General features: G+C 48.4%; 1 protein-coding gene across 2 annotated transcripts in view; it reads left to right on the top strand.

The window, feature by feature from the left end:
- Positions 1–15,250, top strand: part of Plpp3 (phospholipid phosphatase 3) — a 109,761-nt gene that overhangs the window by 48,853 nt on the left and 45,658 nt on the right. The window contains exon 2 of one of the 2 annotated variants that reach the window (XM_045139278.1): positions 857–1,014. In XM_045139278.1, the coding sequence (XP_044995213.1) occupies positions 857–1,014 (158 nt within the window). Of the gene's footprint in view, positions 1–856; positions 1,015–7,385; positions 7,539–15,250 lie in introns of those variants that run through there. The other variant, XM_045139277.1, reaches the window with a different exon arrangement.

Raw genomic sequence — 15,250 nt, 5'->3', positions numbered from 1 at the left:
GGTTAAGGCACTTGCTTGCAAAGCTCAAGACCCAGGTTCAATTCTCCAGGACCCACATAAGGCAGATGCACAAGACGGCGAATGCACTCGGAGTTTGTTTGTTTTTGCAGCGGCTGAAGGCCCTGGCGCATCCATTCTCCCTCTCTGCTAGCCTCTTTCTCTCTCAAATAAACAAAGTAAAATAAAAAATAATAAAGGTATGAGTCACCATGCCCTAAAAAAAAATATGTCTATACACACAAACTTATTTGTCAATGTTAGATAAAAGAGAAAGGGGACTGGAGAGATGGCCCAGCGGTTAAGGCATTTATCTGGGAAGCCTAAGGATACAGGTTCGACTCTCCAGGTCCCACATAAGCCAGATGCATGCACCTGGAGTTCGTTTGCAGTGGCCATAGGCCCTGGCGCACCCGTTCTCTGTTTCTCTCTCTGTCTCAAATAAATAAATAAAAATAAACCTTTTTTTAAAGGAGTTAAAAAAAAAAAAGAAAAAGAAAGGAAGAAAAAAGGAGAATGGCATTTTTCTTGTGTGGCAAAAGGAAGGGAGGGGTGAAGCTCTGTGTAGGCTGCGGACCGGACCGCCACAAAAGAGATTTGTATTTCAGGCCAGGCGTGGTGGTGCATGCCTTTAATCCCAGCACTCGGAAGCAGAGGTAGGAGGATCTCCGTGAGTTCGAGGCCACCCTGAGACTCCATAGTGAATTCCAGGTCAGCCTGAGCCAGAATGAGACCCTACCTCGAAAAAACCCCCCGAAAGACAGAGAGAGAGAGACTTGCATTCCGATCTGTGTTATTTGGGATGTCCCCCTTGCGCTTCCTGACACTGACGTCTCCCCCTTTTTGTCCGTGGTTCCAGCGGCCCTGCCCTTCCTCATCATGGAGACGAGCACCATCAAGCCTTACCGCAGAGGGTTTTACTGCAATGACGAGAGCATCAAATACCCCCTAAAGGTCAGCGAGACCATCAATGACGCCGTGCTCTGTGCAGTGGGCATCGTCATCGCCATCCTTGCGGTAAGTGTCCGCGCTCTGCCCGGCTCTGCCCGGCTCACCTGCTCTCTGTTGTAAACCTGAAGCCACAGAGGTACCCACCCAGCCAACGGCGTAAGCCATGCGCTGACTACCAAATCAAACGTCATTCGATGCAATTTTTCTCCTGAAAGCCAACATGTCCTGGGCGATAAATAAATGCTGAGCAGCCCCTTGTAAAATATTTTTTAAAGAGTTTATTTATTTATTAGAGTCCAAGAGAGAGGGGAGAGAGAGAGAGAAAAAATGGGTATGTCAGGGCCTCCAGCCACTGCAAATGAACTTGAGACCTGTACGTCCCCTTGTGCATCTGGCTTTACGTGGGTCGTGGGGTCTCGAACCTGGATCCTTTGGCTTTGTAGGCAAGCACCTTAACTGCTAAGCCATCCCTCCAGCTCTTCCCCTCCCGAAATATTTTCACATGCATGTTCCTTACAGCAATCCAGTGGATTTTAATTTAATTTAATTGTAAATATTGCTTCGTATTTTCTTCTACAAACTAAGAAACCAAAGTTCAAGGAGTAAGACATGTGCTGAAGGTTAGTTAGTTAATAAGTTGTAGCTCTGGGGCTGGTTAAGGTGCTTGCCTGTGAAGCCTAAGGTCCCAGGTTCGCCTCTCCAGGTCCCACATAAGGCAGGCTCACAATGTGGTGCAGGTGCCCAAGGTTGTTGCACATGCCCACTAGGTGGCGCATGCATCTGGAATTCGATTACAGTGGCTGGAGGTCTCCCTCTCTCTCTCTCTCTCTCTCTCTCTCTCTCTCTCTCTCTCTCCCCCTCTCTCTCAAAAAAGAACAATAGGTTGTAGATGGTCCTACATGTTTCCTGTCCCAGTGTCTGGGCTCCGAGCACTATGCTATAAACTTAAGCAGCAAAGAAAGGGAAATGCTTTGCCAAGTAGCCCAAAATTTTTCTGAGTGCTTTCCACGCCTTCGCTGAGCCACAGCAGCAGTGGCTCCTGTCATGGAGGTCTCTGTCATGGTGGTTAGCTTTTCTGCACAGTGGCTGTCGTGGGAAGATAAATGGGACTTGGAATGCAGAGCAGTCGTTCTAGAACGGGCTCTGCACCAACCCGCTGTGCACCTTGGAAGCAGAGGCTGGATGCCTTACTTCATGGCATAGCAATAAGATGTAAAAGACACTGTGAAAGGCAGGCGTGGTGGCGCACGCCTTTAATCCCAGCACCCGGGAGGCAGAGGTAGGAGGATCACCATGAGTTCGAGGCCAGTCTGAGACTCCATAGTGAATTCCAGGTCAGCCTGCGCTAGAGCAAGACCCTACCTCAAAAACAAAACAAAAAAAAAAAGATTTATATTTATTTATTTGGGAGAGAGAAAAAGGCAGAGAGAGGGTGAAGGAGGGAGAGAGAGAGAGAGAGAGAGAGAGAGAGAGAGAGAGAGAGAGAGAGAGAGAGAGAACGGGCACATCAGGGCCTCCAGCCTTTGCAAATGAACTCCAGACACCTGCGTCCCTTTTGGGCATCTGGCTAACGTGGGTCCTGGGGATCAAACCTGGATCCTTTGGCTTTTCAGGCCAGTGCCTTAACCACCATCTCATGGATTTTTTTTTTTTTTTTACAACCCTGTCCTATTCTCTATATCTCACTTTCTATGAAACATAAACTGGTAATAGTTGTCGACTTAAAAAACTAAATAAAGCCGGGCATGGTGGCGCATGCCTTTAATCCCAGCACTCTGGAGGCAGAGGTAGGAGGATTGCCGAGAGTTCGAGGCCACCCTGAGACTCCATAGTGAATTCCAGGTCAGCCTGAGCCAGAGTGAGACCCTACCTCGAAAAACCAAAAAAAAAAACAACTAAATAAAGAAAGGGCACAGTTGTTCCCCATGAACGACTTTGCAGAATTTTGCTGTGAACTTTTTTAAACAGGATCCAGAATTACTTTGAGCCATGGTTGTTCATGGGAACTCGGCTGTGGCCTGCCTGGAAGGTCACCTCTTCTTTGGCGTGTCCCTTTGAGGTGGGACAGGGTGGCGGGGGTTGGGTGGGTCATCAAAAACCAGTCGTAGAATTTATGAGGCTCATTTTCACAGCTGTTCACAGCACCTCTCCAGTATTTTCTAAATTTATACTCTGCCCTTGAACCCTTGCCATGTGGGTGAAAGGCAACGTGGCCACTAGGATTATGAGTTCTCTTTGTGACTCTTTATTTGCAAGCAGAGAGAGAGAGACAGAGAGAGAATGGGCGCACCAGGGCCTCCAGCCACTGCAAACGAACCCCAGACGCGTGCGCCCCCTTGTGCATCTGGCTTACATGGATCCTGGATCCTTTGGCTTCATGGGCTTAACTGCTAAACCTATCTTTCCAGCCCTGTTTGTAGACTCTTGAATCACTCTTCCGCGGAGCCTAGCCTTGGAATTTATCTTTGTATGCATTAGGAAGCCATGGAGAAGGACAGGTGGCCTTGAGAGCCCTAAGCGTGACGCGTCTGCTGTCACCCCCACTATGCAGACGGAAAATGTAAAGGCCAGGGAGATTAGATGCGTGGCATGCTCAGAGTGTTGCACAGCTGGTTAAAACTGGGGTTCAAGCCTGTCCCTGGTGGATTTCAAACCTCCTGTCCGTCTTGCAGACTTGCTAACCTATCCGGACGCACTGTTGGAGGAGATGGGCCGTTACCTTCTCTTGCCTGCTCCGGGTCATGTGTAAGAGGCTGGCTGATAATATATTTTTATTTATTTGAGAGAGAAAGAGAGAGAGAGAGAGAGAGAGAATGGGGGCTCCAGGGCTTCCAGCCACTGCAAACGAACTCCAGATGTGTGCACCACCTTGAGCAGTCGGTTTACGTGGGTCCTGGGGAATCGAACCAGGGTCCTTTGGCTTTGCAGGCGAATGCCTTAACCACTAAGCCGTCCCTCCAGCCCTCAACAATGGTTTTCTTCTGACTTGACCACTCTGGGGCCTGGTTGTAAGCTTTGAGACCCTCCTTTGTTTCTTCAATAACATCATAAACCCGTCACACAATGAACAGTTTGAGTTTGGGTCGCAGGAAGGGTAACTAGTCGAATTCTTTCCAAACTTTAAAAGAAAACAGTCCGTTGGCAGCTGTGGCGCTTTCCTAAGGATGAACTGAAGATCTTTGTGTTCAAAACCTGAGAAATTCAAAGGTTGAACTTAGCTCCTGGCCCCAAATGGATGGTTGTGGGAATGAGTTCTCTAGGAAGAATAACTTCTGAAAAAGACATTTGCTGCGGAAGGTAGATGACTGCACAGCATCTTGCGGCTACAGGGCTTCAACAGGCATTTTGGCAGCCAGAGGACCGGCTGACTGCTTTAAGGCAGTGCTGATATCATCTTGCAGTAGTGAGATAAGAATGGTGCTGGACCTCCCAAGGCTCAGGGTCCATTGCAGAAGAGGTGGCGGAAAGAATGTAAGAGCCAAAGGAAGGGTAGGACTCCTTACAACGTGATCCTCCAGACACAAAATGGCCTGGATATCCATGACCTCACAGTGCCTCACACTACCTACACAAGACCCTCATAAGAGGAGGAAAAGATGATGACATCAAAATAAAAGAGAGACTGGTTGAGAGGGGGAGGGGATATGATGGAGAGTGGAGTTTCAAAGGGGAAAGTGGGAGGAGGGAAGGAATTACCATGGGATATAGCGGTTAAGGCGTTTGCCTGCGAAGCCTAAGGACCTCGGTTCGATTCCCCAGGACCCGTGTAAGCCAGCTGCACGTGGGTGTGCATGCGTCTAGAGTCCGTTTGCAGTGGCCAGAGGCCCTGACGTGCCCTTTCTATCTGCCTCTTCCTCTCTCTCAAATAAATAAATTAAATTTATATTTTTTAGAAAGATATATCAATGGGTGTATCCATTCTTAGTTAGAGCAGTGAAGGTTCTGTCTGGAGCCCATTGGTTTCCTGTCTTAGGGAATCTGGCTTGGGTCCCAGATACAGGCATGAGTTCACCACCCCCTGAGTGGGTCTCACGGCCAATCTGTGAGAGTTTGGTTACCTCCATTAGCTGTGTGCCACTGATACCCAAGTGTCTATTTTGTGCCCGGCGGGTTGATCTTGTAACTGGCAGGACCTCCTGCTTCATCCACCAGTTGGCAACTGTTATTTATTTTCAAGGAGGGCGAGGGGCACAGGGGCGCATGGAGAGCATGGGGGTACACCAGGGCATCCTGCCGCCACGCAAAACTCCACAGAGCATGCTCCGCCTGTGCCTCTGCATTTACCTAGGTACTGGGGAATTGAACTCGGGCTGGCAGGCTTTGTAAGCAAATTCTTTAAGGCCCCAGGCCATAATATGTTGGCTTTTTTTTGTTATTGTTGTTTGTTTTGTTTTTGTTTTCTTTTTGGTTTCTCAAGGAAGGGTCTCACTCTGGTCCAGGCTGACCCGGAATTCACTATGTAGTCTCAGGGTGGCCTTGAACTCACGGCGATCCTCCTACCTCTGCCTCCCGAGTGCTGGGATTAAAGGCATGCGCCACCACGCCCCACTGTTTTGCTGTTTCTTGATGGCCCCTCATGCTGAGATTCAGTAAGTCTTAGGCTGTCACTTTACAAGGTGGCATTGGAACCTGTTACCGCAATCGGGTAGGAGTTCAAGGTGTACTTTCAGTCTGGGAGCTTAGCTTGGACCACTGCGGGCTGTCTGCGGGCTGTCTTCCTGGGTGGGTGTGAAGCTAAGAAGCCAGAAAGGTTCAGAGCTTGGGGGCTGGAGAGCTGGCCTAGCGGTTAAGGCGCTTGCCTGGGAAGCATAAGTGTCCGGCTTCGATGCTCCAGGTCCCACGTGAGGTCCAAGTTTGGGTTCCCCTGTGCCCAGGCCAGGCTTAGACGCTTTGTCTTACCGTGTGTGGTGGGAAATTGTTGAGGGCTGTGGAACCAGGCGGCGATGTGTCTGTCCATAGGGTCCCTGGGGAGATAAACCGGCAGACATACTTAGGAGACCCTGGGGACCCAGAACCCTATTGGGAGGTTACTATAGCGTATACCTAACACTTACTATGGGCATTGGCTTTTGGCCTTAGGGTTTTCAGAACTTCCTGGGCAGGTGATGAACTGCATTAGCCATGACCTTTAAGAGAATGGCATCTTAGCTGGTCCTTGATGGCCTCCAGCAGCTGCGCGAGCCACCGGGCGCTCCCAGGACCCTGGGGCTCTTGCCCAGGACTGCGGGCAACAGGGCTGAGCTCTGCTCTGTAGTCTCATCCATGCCACCGACCAGTGGAAGAAAGGACTGGAAAATGGCCCTTCCGTGAGGCAGCCAGGCCGGGCAGATGTCTCAGTGGATAAAAGCGCTTACCAGTCTAGCATGAAGATAGAAGTCTGGGTTCCTCTGTGCCCACAGAAATGCCGGGCGAACATGGAAGCCCACCTATAATCCCAGCGATCAGCAGATAGGGACCCTTTGGGTAAGCTGGCTAGGTGGACTAGCCAAATTGATAGGTTCAAGTATATGAGGCCTCAGTATATGAAGTCAGGAGTAATTAAGGAAGACATCCAGGACTGGAGAGATGGCTTAGCGGTTAAGGCACTTGCTTGCAAAGCTCAAGACCCAGGTTCAATTCTCCAGGACCCACATAAGGCAGATGCACAAGACGGCGCATGCACTCGGAGTTTGTTTGTTTTTGCAGTGGCTGAAGGCCCTGGCGCATCCATTCTCCCTCTCTGCTAGCCTCTTTCTCTCTCAAATAAACAAAGTAAAATAAAAAATAATAAAGGTATGAGTCACCATGCCCTAAAAAAAAATATGTCTATACACACAAACTTATTTGTCAATGTTAGATCAAAGAGAAAGGGGGCTGGAGAGATGGCCCAGCGGTTAAGGCATTTATCTGGGAAGCCTAAGGATACAGGTTCAACTCTCCAGGTCCCACATAAGCCAGATGCATGCACCTGGAGTTCATTTGCAGTGGCCATAGGCCCTGGCACACCCGTTCTCTGTTTCTCTCTCTGTCTCAAATAAATAAATAAAAATAAACCTTTTTTTAAAGGAGTTAAAAAAAAAAAAAGAAAAAGAAAGGAAGAAAAAAGGAGAATGGCATTTTTCTTGTGTGGTAAAAGGAAGGGAGGGGTGAAGCTCTGTGTAGGCTGCGGACCGGACCGCCACAAAAGAGATTTGTATTTCAGGCCAGGCGTGGTGGCGCACGCCTTTAATCCCAGCACTCGGAAGCAGAGGTAGGAGGATCTCCGTGAGTTCGAGGCCACCCTGAGACTCCATAGTGAATTCCAGGTCAGCCTGAGCCAGAATGAGACCCTACCTCGAAAAAACCCCCCGAAAGACAGAGAGAGAGAGACTTGCATTCCGATCTGTGTTATTTGGGATGTCCCCCTTGCGCTTCCTGACACTGACGTCTCCCCCTTTTTGTCCGTGGTTCCAGCGGCCCTGCCCTTCCTCATCATGGAGACGAGCACCATCAAGCCTTACCGCAGAGGGTTTTACTGCAATGACGAGAGCATCAAATACCCCCTAAAGGTCAGCGAGACCATCAATGACGCCGTGCTCTGTGCAGTGGGCATCGTCATCGCCATCCTTGCGGTAAGTGTCTGCGCTCTGCCCGGCTCTGCCCGGCTCGCCTGCTCTCTGTTGTAAACCTGTAGCCACAGAGGTACCCACCCAGCCAACGGCGTAAGCCATGCGCTGACTACCAAATCAAACGTCATTCGATGCAATTTTTCTCCTGAAAGCCAACATGTCCTGGGCGATAAATAAATGCTGAGCAGCCCCTTGTAAAATATTTTTTAAAGACTTTATTTATTTATTAGAGTCCAAGAGAGAGGGGAGAGAGAGAGAAAAAAAAAAATGGGTATGTCAGGGCCTCCAGCCACTGCAAATGAACTTGAGACCTGTATGCCCCCTTGTGCATCTGGCTTTACGTGGGTCATGGGGAATCGAACCTGGATCCTTTGGCTTTGCAGGCAAGCACCTTAACTGCTAAGCCATCCCTCCAGCTCTCCCCCCCCCCACCGAAATATTTTTACATGCATGATCCTTACAGCAATCCGGTGGATTTTAATTTAATTTAATTGTAAATATTGCTTCGCATTTTCTTCTACAAACTAAGAAACCAAAGTTCAAGGAGTAAGACACGTGCTGAAGGTTAGTTAGTTAATAAGTTGTAGCTCTGGGGCTGGTTAAGGTGCTTGCCTGTGAAGCCTAAGGTCCCAGGTTCGCCTCTCCAGGTCCCACATAAGGCAGGCTCACAATGTGGTGCAGGTGCCCAAGGTTGCACATGCCCACTAGGTGGTGCATGCATCTGGAATTCGATTACAGTGGCTGGAGGTCTCCCTCCCTCCCTCTCTCTCTCTCTCTCTCTCTCTCTCTCTCTCTCTCTCTCTCCCTCTCTCCCTCCCTCCCTCCCTCCCTCCCTCTCTCTCTCTCTCTCTCTCTCTCTCTCCCTCTCTCTCAAAAAAGAACAATAGGTTGTAGATGGTCCTACATGTTTCCTGTCCCAGTGTCTGGGCTCCGAGCACTATGCTATAAACTTAAGCAGCAAAGAAAGGGAAATGCTTTGCCAAGTAGCCCAAAATTTTTCTGAGTGCTTTCCACGCCTTCGCTGAGCCACAGCAGCAGTGGCTCCTGTCATGGAGGTCTCTGTCATGGTGGTTAGCTTTTCTGCACAGTGGCTGTCGTGGGAAGATAAATGGGACTTGGAATGCAGAGCAGTCGTTCTAGAACGGGCTCTGCACCAACCCGCTGTGCACCTTGGAAGCAGAGGCTGGATGCCTTACTTCATGGCATAGCAATAAGATGTAAAAGACACTGTGAAAGGCAGGCGTGGTGGCGCACGCCTTTAATCCCAGCACCCGGGAGGCAGAGGTAGGAGGATCACCATGAGTTCGAGGCCAGTCTGAGACTCCATAGTGAATTCCAGGTCAGCCTGCGCTAGAGCAAGACCCTACCTCAAAAACAAAACAAAAAAAAAAAGATTTATATTTATTTATTTGGGAGAGAGAAAAAGGCAGAGAGAGGGTGAAGGAGGGAGAGAGAGAGAGAGAGAGAGAGAGAGAGAGAGAGAGAGAGAGAGAGAGAGAACGGGCACGTCAGGGCCTCCAGCCTTTGCAAATGAACTCCAGACACCTGCGTCCCTTTTGGACATCTGGCTAACGTGGGTCCTGGGGATCAAACCTGGATCCTTTGGCTTTTCAGGCCAGTGCCTTAACCACCATCTCATGGATTTTTTTTTTTTTTTACAACCCTGTCCTATTCTCTATATCTCACTTTCTATGAAACATAAACTGGTAATAGTTGTCGACTTAAAAAAACTAAATAAAGCCGGGCATGGTGGCGCATGCCTTTAATCCCAGCACTCTGGAGGCAGAGGTAGGAGGATTGCCGAGAGTTCGAGGCCACCCTGAGACTCCATAGTGAATTCCAGGTCAGCCTGAGCCAGAGTGAGACCCTACCTCGAAAAACCAAAAAAAAAAACTAAATAAAGAAAGGGCACAGTTGTTCCCCATGAACGACGTTGCAGAATTTTGCCGTGAACTTTTTTAAACAGGATCCAGAATTACTTTGAGCCATGGTTGTTCATGGGAACTCGGCTGTGGCCTGCCTGGAAGGTCACCTCTTCTTTGGCGTGTCCCTTTGAGGTGGGACAGGGTGGCGGGGGTCGGGTGGGTCATCGAAAACCAGTCGTAGAATTTATGAGGCTCATTTTCACAGCTGTTCACAGCACCTCTCCAGTATTTTCTAAATTTATACTCTGCCCTTGAACCCTTGCCATGTGGGTGAAAGGCAACGTGGCCACTAGGATTATGAGTTCTCTTTGTGACTCTTTATTTGCAAGCAGAGAGAGAGAGACAGATAGAGAATGGGCGCACCAGGGCCTCCAGCCACTGCAAACGAACCCCAGACGCGTGCGCCCCCTTGTGCATCTGGCTTACATGGATCCTGGATCCTTTGGCTTCATGGGCTTAACTGCTAAACCTATCTTTCCAGCCCTGTTTGTAGACTCTTGAATCACTCTTCCGCGGAGCCTAGCCTTGGAATTTATCTTTGTATGCATTAGGAAGCCATGGAGAAGGACAGGTGGCCTTGAGAGCCCTAAGCGTGACGCGTCTGCTGTCACCCCCACTATGCAGACGGAAAATGTAAAGGCCAGGGAGAGTAGATGCGTGGCATGCTCAGAGTGTTGCACAGCTGGTTAAAACTGGGGTTCAAGCCTGTCCCTGGTGGATTTCAAACCTCCTGTCCGTCTTGCAGACTTGCTAACCTATCCGGACGCACTGTTGGAGGAGATGGGCCGTTACCTTCTCTTGCCTGCTCCGGGTCATGTGTAAGAGGCTGGCTGATAATATATTTTTATTTATTTGAGAGAGAAAGAAAGAGAGAGAGAGAGGGAATGGGGGCTCCAGGGCTTCCAGCCACTGCAAACGAACTCCAGATGTGTGCACCACCTTGAGCAGTCGGCTTACGTGGGTCCTGGGGAACCGAACCAGGGTCCTTTGGCTTTGCAGGCGAATGCCTTAACCACTAAGCCGTCCCTCCAGCCCTCAACGATGGTTTTCTTCTGACTTGACCACTCTGGGGCCTGGTTGTAAGCTTTGAGACCCTCCTTTGTTTCTTCAATAACATCATAAACCCGTCACACAATGAACAGTTTGAGTTTGGGTCGCAGGAAGGGTAACTAGTCGAATTCTTTCCAAACTTTAAAAGAAAACAGTCCATTGGCAGCTGTGGCGCTTTCCTAAGGATGAACTGAAGATCTTTGTGTTCAAAACCTGAGAAATTCAAAGGTTGAACTTAGCTCCTGGCCCCAAATGGATGGTTGTGGGAATGAGTTCTCTAGGAAGAATAACTTCTGAAAAAGACATTTGCTGCGGAAGGTAGATGACTGCACAGCATCTTGTGGCTACAGGGCTTCAACAGGCATTTTGGCAGCCAGAGGACCGGCTGACTGCTTTAAGGCAGCGCTGCTATCATTTTGCAGTAGTGAGATAAGAATGGTGCTGGACCTCCCAAGGCTCAGGGTCCATTGCAGAAGAGGTGGCGGAAAGAATGTAAGAGCCAAAGGAAGGGTAGGACTCCTTACAACGTGCTCCTCCAGACACAAAATGGCCTGGATATCCATGACCTCACAGTGCCTGACACTCCCTACACAAGACCCTCATAAGAGGAGGAAAAGATCATGACATCAAAATAAAAGAGAGACTGGTTGAGAGGGGGAGGGGATATGATGGAGAGTGGAGTTTCAAAGGGGAATGTGGCAGGAGGGGATATATTCCATGGGATATTGTTTACAAATCATGGAAGTTGTTAATAATATATATATAAAGAACAGGCCAGGGCTGGAGAGATGGCTTAGCGGTTAAGCGCTTGCCTGTGAAGCCTAAGGACCCCGGTTCAAGGCTCGGTTCCCCAGGTCCCACGTTAGCCAGATGCACAAGGGGGCGCACGCATCTGGAGTTCGTTTGCAGAGGCTGGAGGCCCTGGCGCGCCCATTCTCAATCTCCCTCTCTCTCTCTGTCACTTTCAGATAAATAAAGAATGGGTGGGTTGTGGTGGCTCACACTGGTAGGATATTGCTGAAGAGGCGGAGGCAGGAGGATCAGAAGTTGGAGGGCAGCCTGGGCTACACAGTTAAAATACCTGCCGGGTGTAGGGTGGTAAAGGTGGCGCACGCCTTTAATCCCAGCACTCGGGAAGCAGAGGTAGGAGGATCACCATGAGTTTGAGGCCACCCTGAGATTACTGAGTGAATTCCAGGTCAGCCTGGGCTAGAGTGAGACCCTACCTCAAAAAAAAAAAAAAAAAAAGTACTGTCCCCCATAAACTCCGGAGTTCAGAATGCTAGGTTCCCAGCTGATGGAGATTTGGGAATTAGCGCCCCCTGGAGGCGGTGTAGTGTTGGGGGCGGGCTTATGGGTGTTACAGCCAGTGTCCCCTTGCCAGTGTTTGGCACACTCTCCTGTTGCTGTTGTCCACCTGATATTGGCCAGGGGGTGATGTCTGCCCTCTGCCCATGCCATCGTTTTCCCTGCCATCGTGGAGCTTCCCCTTGAGTCTGTAAGCCAAAAATAAATTCTTTTTTTTCCCAAAAGCTGCTCTTGGTTGGGTGATTTCTACCAGCAATGCGAACCTGACTGCAACATACAATGTGTGTGTGTGTGTGTGTGTGTGTGTGTGTGTGTGTGTGTGTGTGTGTGTGTGAGAGAGAGAGAGAGAGAGAGATTCAGTGCCTGCCACCTGGAGACTGCTCATTAAACAGTAGCAGTCTTCATTACAAATGAGGACACAATCAAAACTTAGCCAAGACAACATGCTTTATAAGAATCAAAAAAAAAAGGAACCCCACCTCTGTCAGTGTGCTGGCCATGATTTCCATGTCGCCTGTTAGATTTGAGACTGTTTGATTGTCGCCCCACTTTGAAGTGGGACTTCCCCTCCTGATCCGGCCGCTGTGGCTTTTCAGCCGGAGGTGTGTGTGTGTGTGACTCACGGGCTCCTTTTGAAGTCCACCAGCCTGCTGAACCTTCCATCCTTGACAAGAGTGCCCACGGGAAGAGTAGAGCCAAGACCACAGAGACGGATGGAGCAGCTCCGTTCCATCCAGGACCTCCACCAGCCGAGAACACACCTTCCACCTGCCCACCCTCACTGTGCCTGTGAACCTGGCCAGCTTTACCTAGAACTGACTTCGCACCGCAGGGCCTCAGGGGCAGTCACGCAAGGCTGGGAGCTGGGGATCGAACCAGCTTACAACCCGCTGCCTGGGGCTTTCTGCTAAATGTCAGGTTTCTTTCAGACCGTGACCCAAGACTCGACCCATGTGAATAAGGTTGGGCGGTCCCCACGACATAGGCAGGGTGGTTTGACATACACAAATCATCAGAAAATATAGCGAAAGCAGACATCTTTCTGTGACATAATCATGGGGAAAAAAACAATACAACAGCAACAACAACAACAAAAAAACCTAGTCATCTTGACCTCTTTTTCAGATGTATCTCAGATTCTCGAATTATAGCATAAAGGGAATTCCTTCCAAATCCACAAAGCAATGAGGGTTCCTATATCTGCCTTGTGAAGAACTCTTCATGACTCTAGCAGGAGTGAGGTCAGGAGCTGGATAGTAAAACACCATCTCCTACTTATAGCCTGTTCAGGGGGCCTTGCATTGCCCTGTGAAATGTATCATATATATGTACAGACATGATATATAGAACATAATTACTTATATAATATATATTTAGATAAGATATATTTATATAATATCTAATATACATCTAAATATATTTTAAGTAATTTATATATATGTAATATATATGATATATATTATATATATCACATGTGATATATAATATAATGTACAATAATATATAATTTACATAATGTATATTTAGATAAGACATATTTATATAATATATATCATGTATATGGTATATATAAGCAAATATATAATTTATATAAGATATAAATTTATATAAGAAATAAATTAGATTTAGATAAAATATAAATATATATAAGCAATAAGTTATATTTAGATAAGATATATTTACATAATATACATTTAAATATATTTTATATAATATATATTTAGATACAATATATAATATACATCTAAATATGGCCAAAAAAATGCACACTATTGTGCTTGAATAAACATGGGCCGCACACTTGCCTTGGTCAGAGCCCAAGATGGATTTGCGTGGATTTTTTTTTTTCCTACCTGGGAATGGACACACGGGTGAGTCATGGCCAGTCCCCTCCCCCAGTGGCCATAAACATTGCTACTTTCCCCCTCCTAGGTCAGCTGAGATCTGACCTCCACGAAATAGTTCAACCTCAAGAAAGGGCTCAGACTTCAGTGCCATCCTACCAACTTAGGCTCATGTCCTAGCGTCAGAGTTTTTAGTTTAGTTGAGTTTTGTTTTCTTTTTACTTGTGCTAAACCTGGGTGAGCCTTGGAGCTACCGCCAAGGGAGCCCCCGTGAACGGCCTCTGCGGGCTCTTCGGTCCTACCGTCAAGTGACATTACGTGTGAAGTCCATCCGCAAGGCCCACACTCAGCGTTTCTGTCATTTCACACGGCTTACAAAGTGGCCTCTCTGTGACACGCCCTGGTTTGCTCTTAAAAGTCATCTGGGGAGGTTGATCGTTAGGAAGAGCTGAGACATACGGTGACTTTTCCATAGCTGGCGAGGCCAAGCCGGCCAGCCTTTAAATCCATCACCAAGGCTTTGAGAGTCATAACAACACCACTGACCTCTGCACCCTACGTGCATTACACTGCTGTTTATCAGATACCCCTGGGGTGCCAGGCAGCCGGGACAGGCCGGTGATTTAGTTGTACATTGTGTTATGATACCAAGTGGCCAGCTAGTATCTCATCTTGAGGCTCCTTTACTACCCAGAGCCTGTCTAGGCTTTGCCTACCAGAGAGGTAAGGGGTGGCTGGCAGACAGAGGCCGAGGGTTACGGAGCACATGGTTCCTGCTACATAGATAAGAGCCGACATCTTCAGCAGGCATTGATTGGCTGCCTCCTTCCCCAACCTTGTGAAGACCCCAGAGGTCTCTGGGCCCGCCTCTGTCCTTGCAAGAGGCCGTGCTGAACTTGGGAGGTGCTGGCAAGTCCATTTTCATGCCCATCCTGCTAGTGCCAGCTGGGTGGGGAGTGTTCGGATTTGATTGGATATTGCCCATGCCAGGCACAGACAATAGAGCTCAACACATGCTTATAAAAGTCACCAGAGGAGCCGGGCATGGTGGCACACGCCTTTAATCCCAGCACTTGTGAGGCAGAAGTAGGAAGATCGCCATGAGTTCCAGGTCAGCCTGAGACTACATAGTGAATTCCAGGTCAGCCTGAGCAAGCCTACCTTGAAAAACAAAAACAAAACCAGAAAAGCAAAAATCACCAAAGAGGACTGGGAAATGGCTCAGCAGTTAAGGCATTTGCCTGAGAAGCCTAAGAACCCAGGTTCAATTCCCCAGGACCCACATAAGCCAGATGCACCAGGTGGTGCATGCATCTGGAGTTTGTTTTCAGTGGCTGGAGGCCCTGGCATGCCTATTCTCTCTTTCTCTCTGCCTCTTCTTCTCTCTGTCAAAAAAAAAATTAAAAAATAGATCCTTTTTAAAAATCACCAGAGAAGGAAAAGATAATGACATCAAAATAAGATCATGACATCAAAATAAAAGAGAGACTGAGAAGGGTAGGGGATATGATGGAGAATGGAGTTTCAAAGGGGAAAGTGGGATGGAGGACATTACCATGGGATATTGTTTACAATCATGGAAGTTGCT

Source organism: Jaculus jaculus, chromosome 21 (genome assembly GCF_020740685.1).
Source record: "Jaculus jaculus isolate mJacJac1 chromosome 21, mJacJac1.mat.Y.cur, whole genome shotgun sequence".
In the NCBI taxonomy this organism is placed as follows: domain Eukaryota; kingdom Metazoa; phylum Chordata; class Mammalia; order Rodentia; family Dipodidae; genus Jaculus; species Jaculus jaculus.
This window is presented reverse-complemented; position numbering and strand designations above follow the sequence as displayed.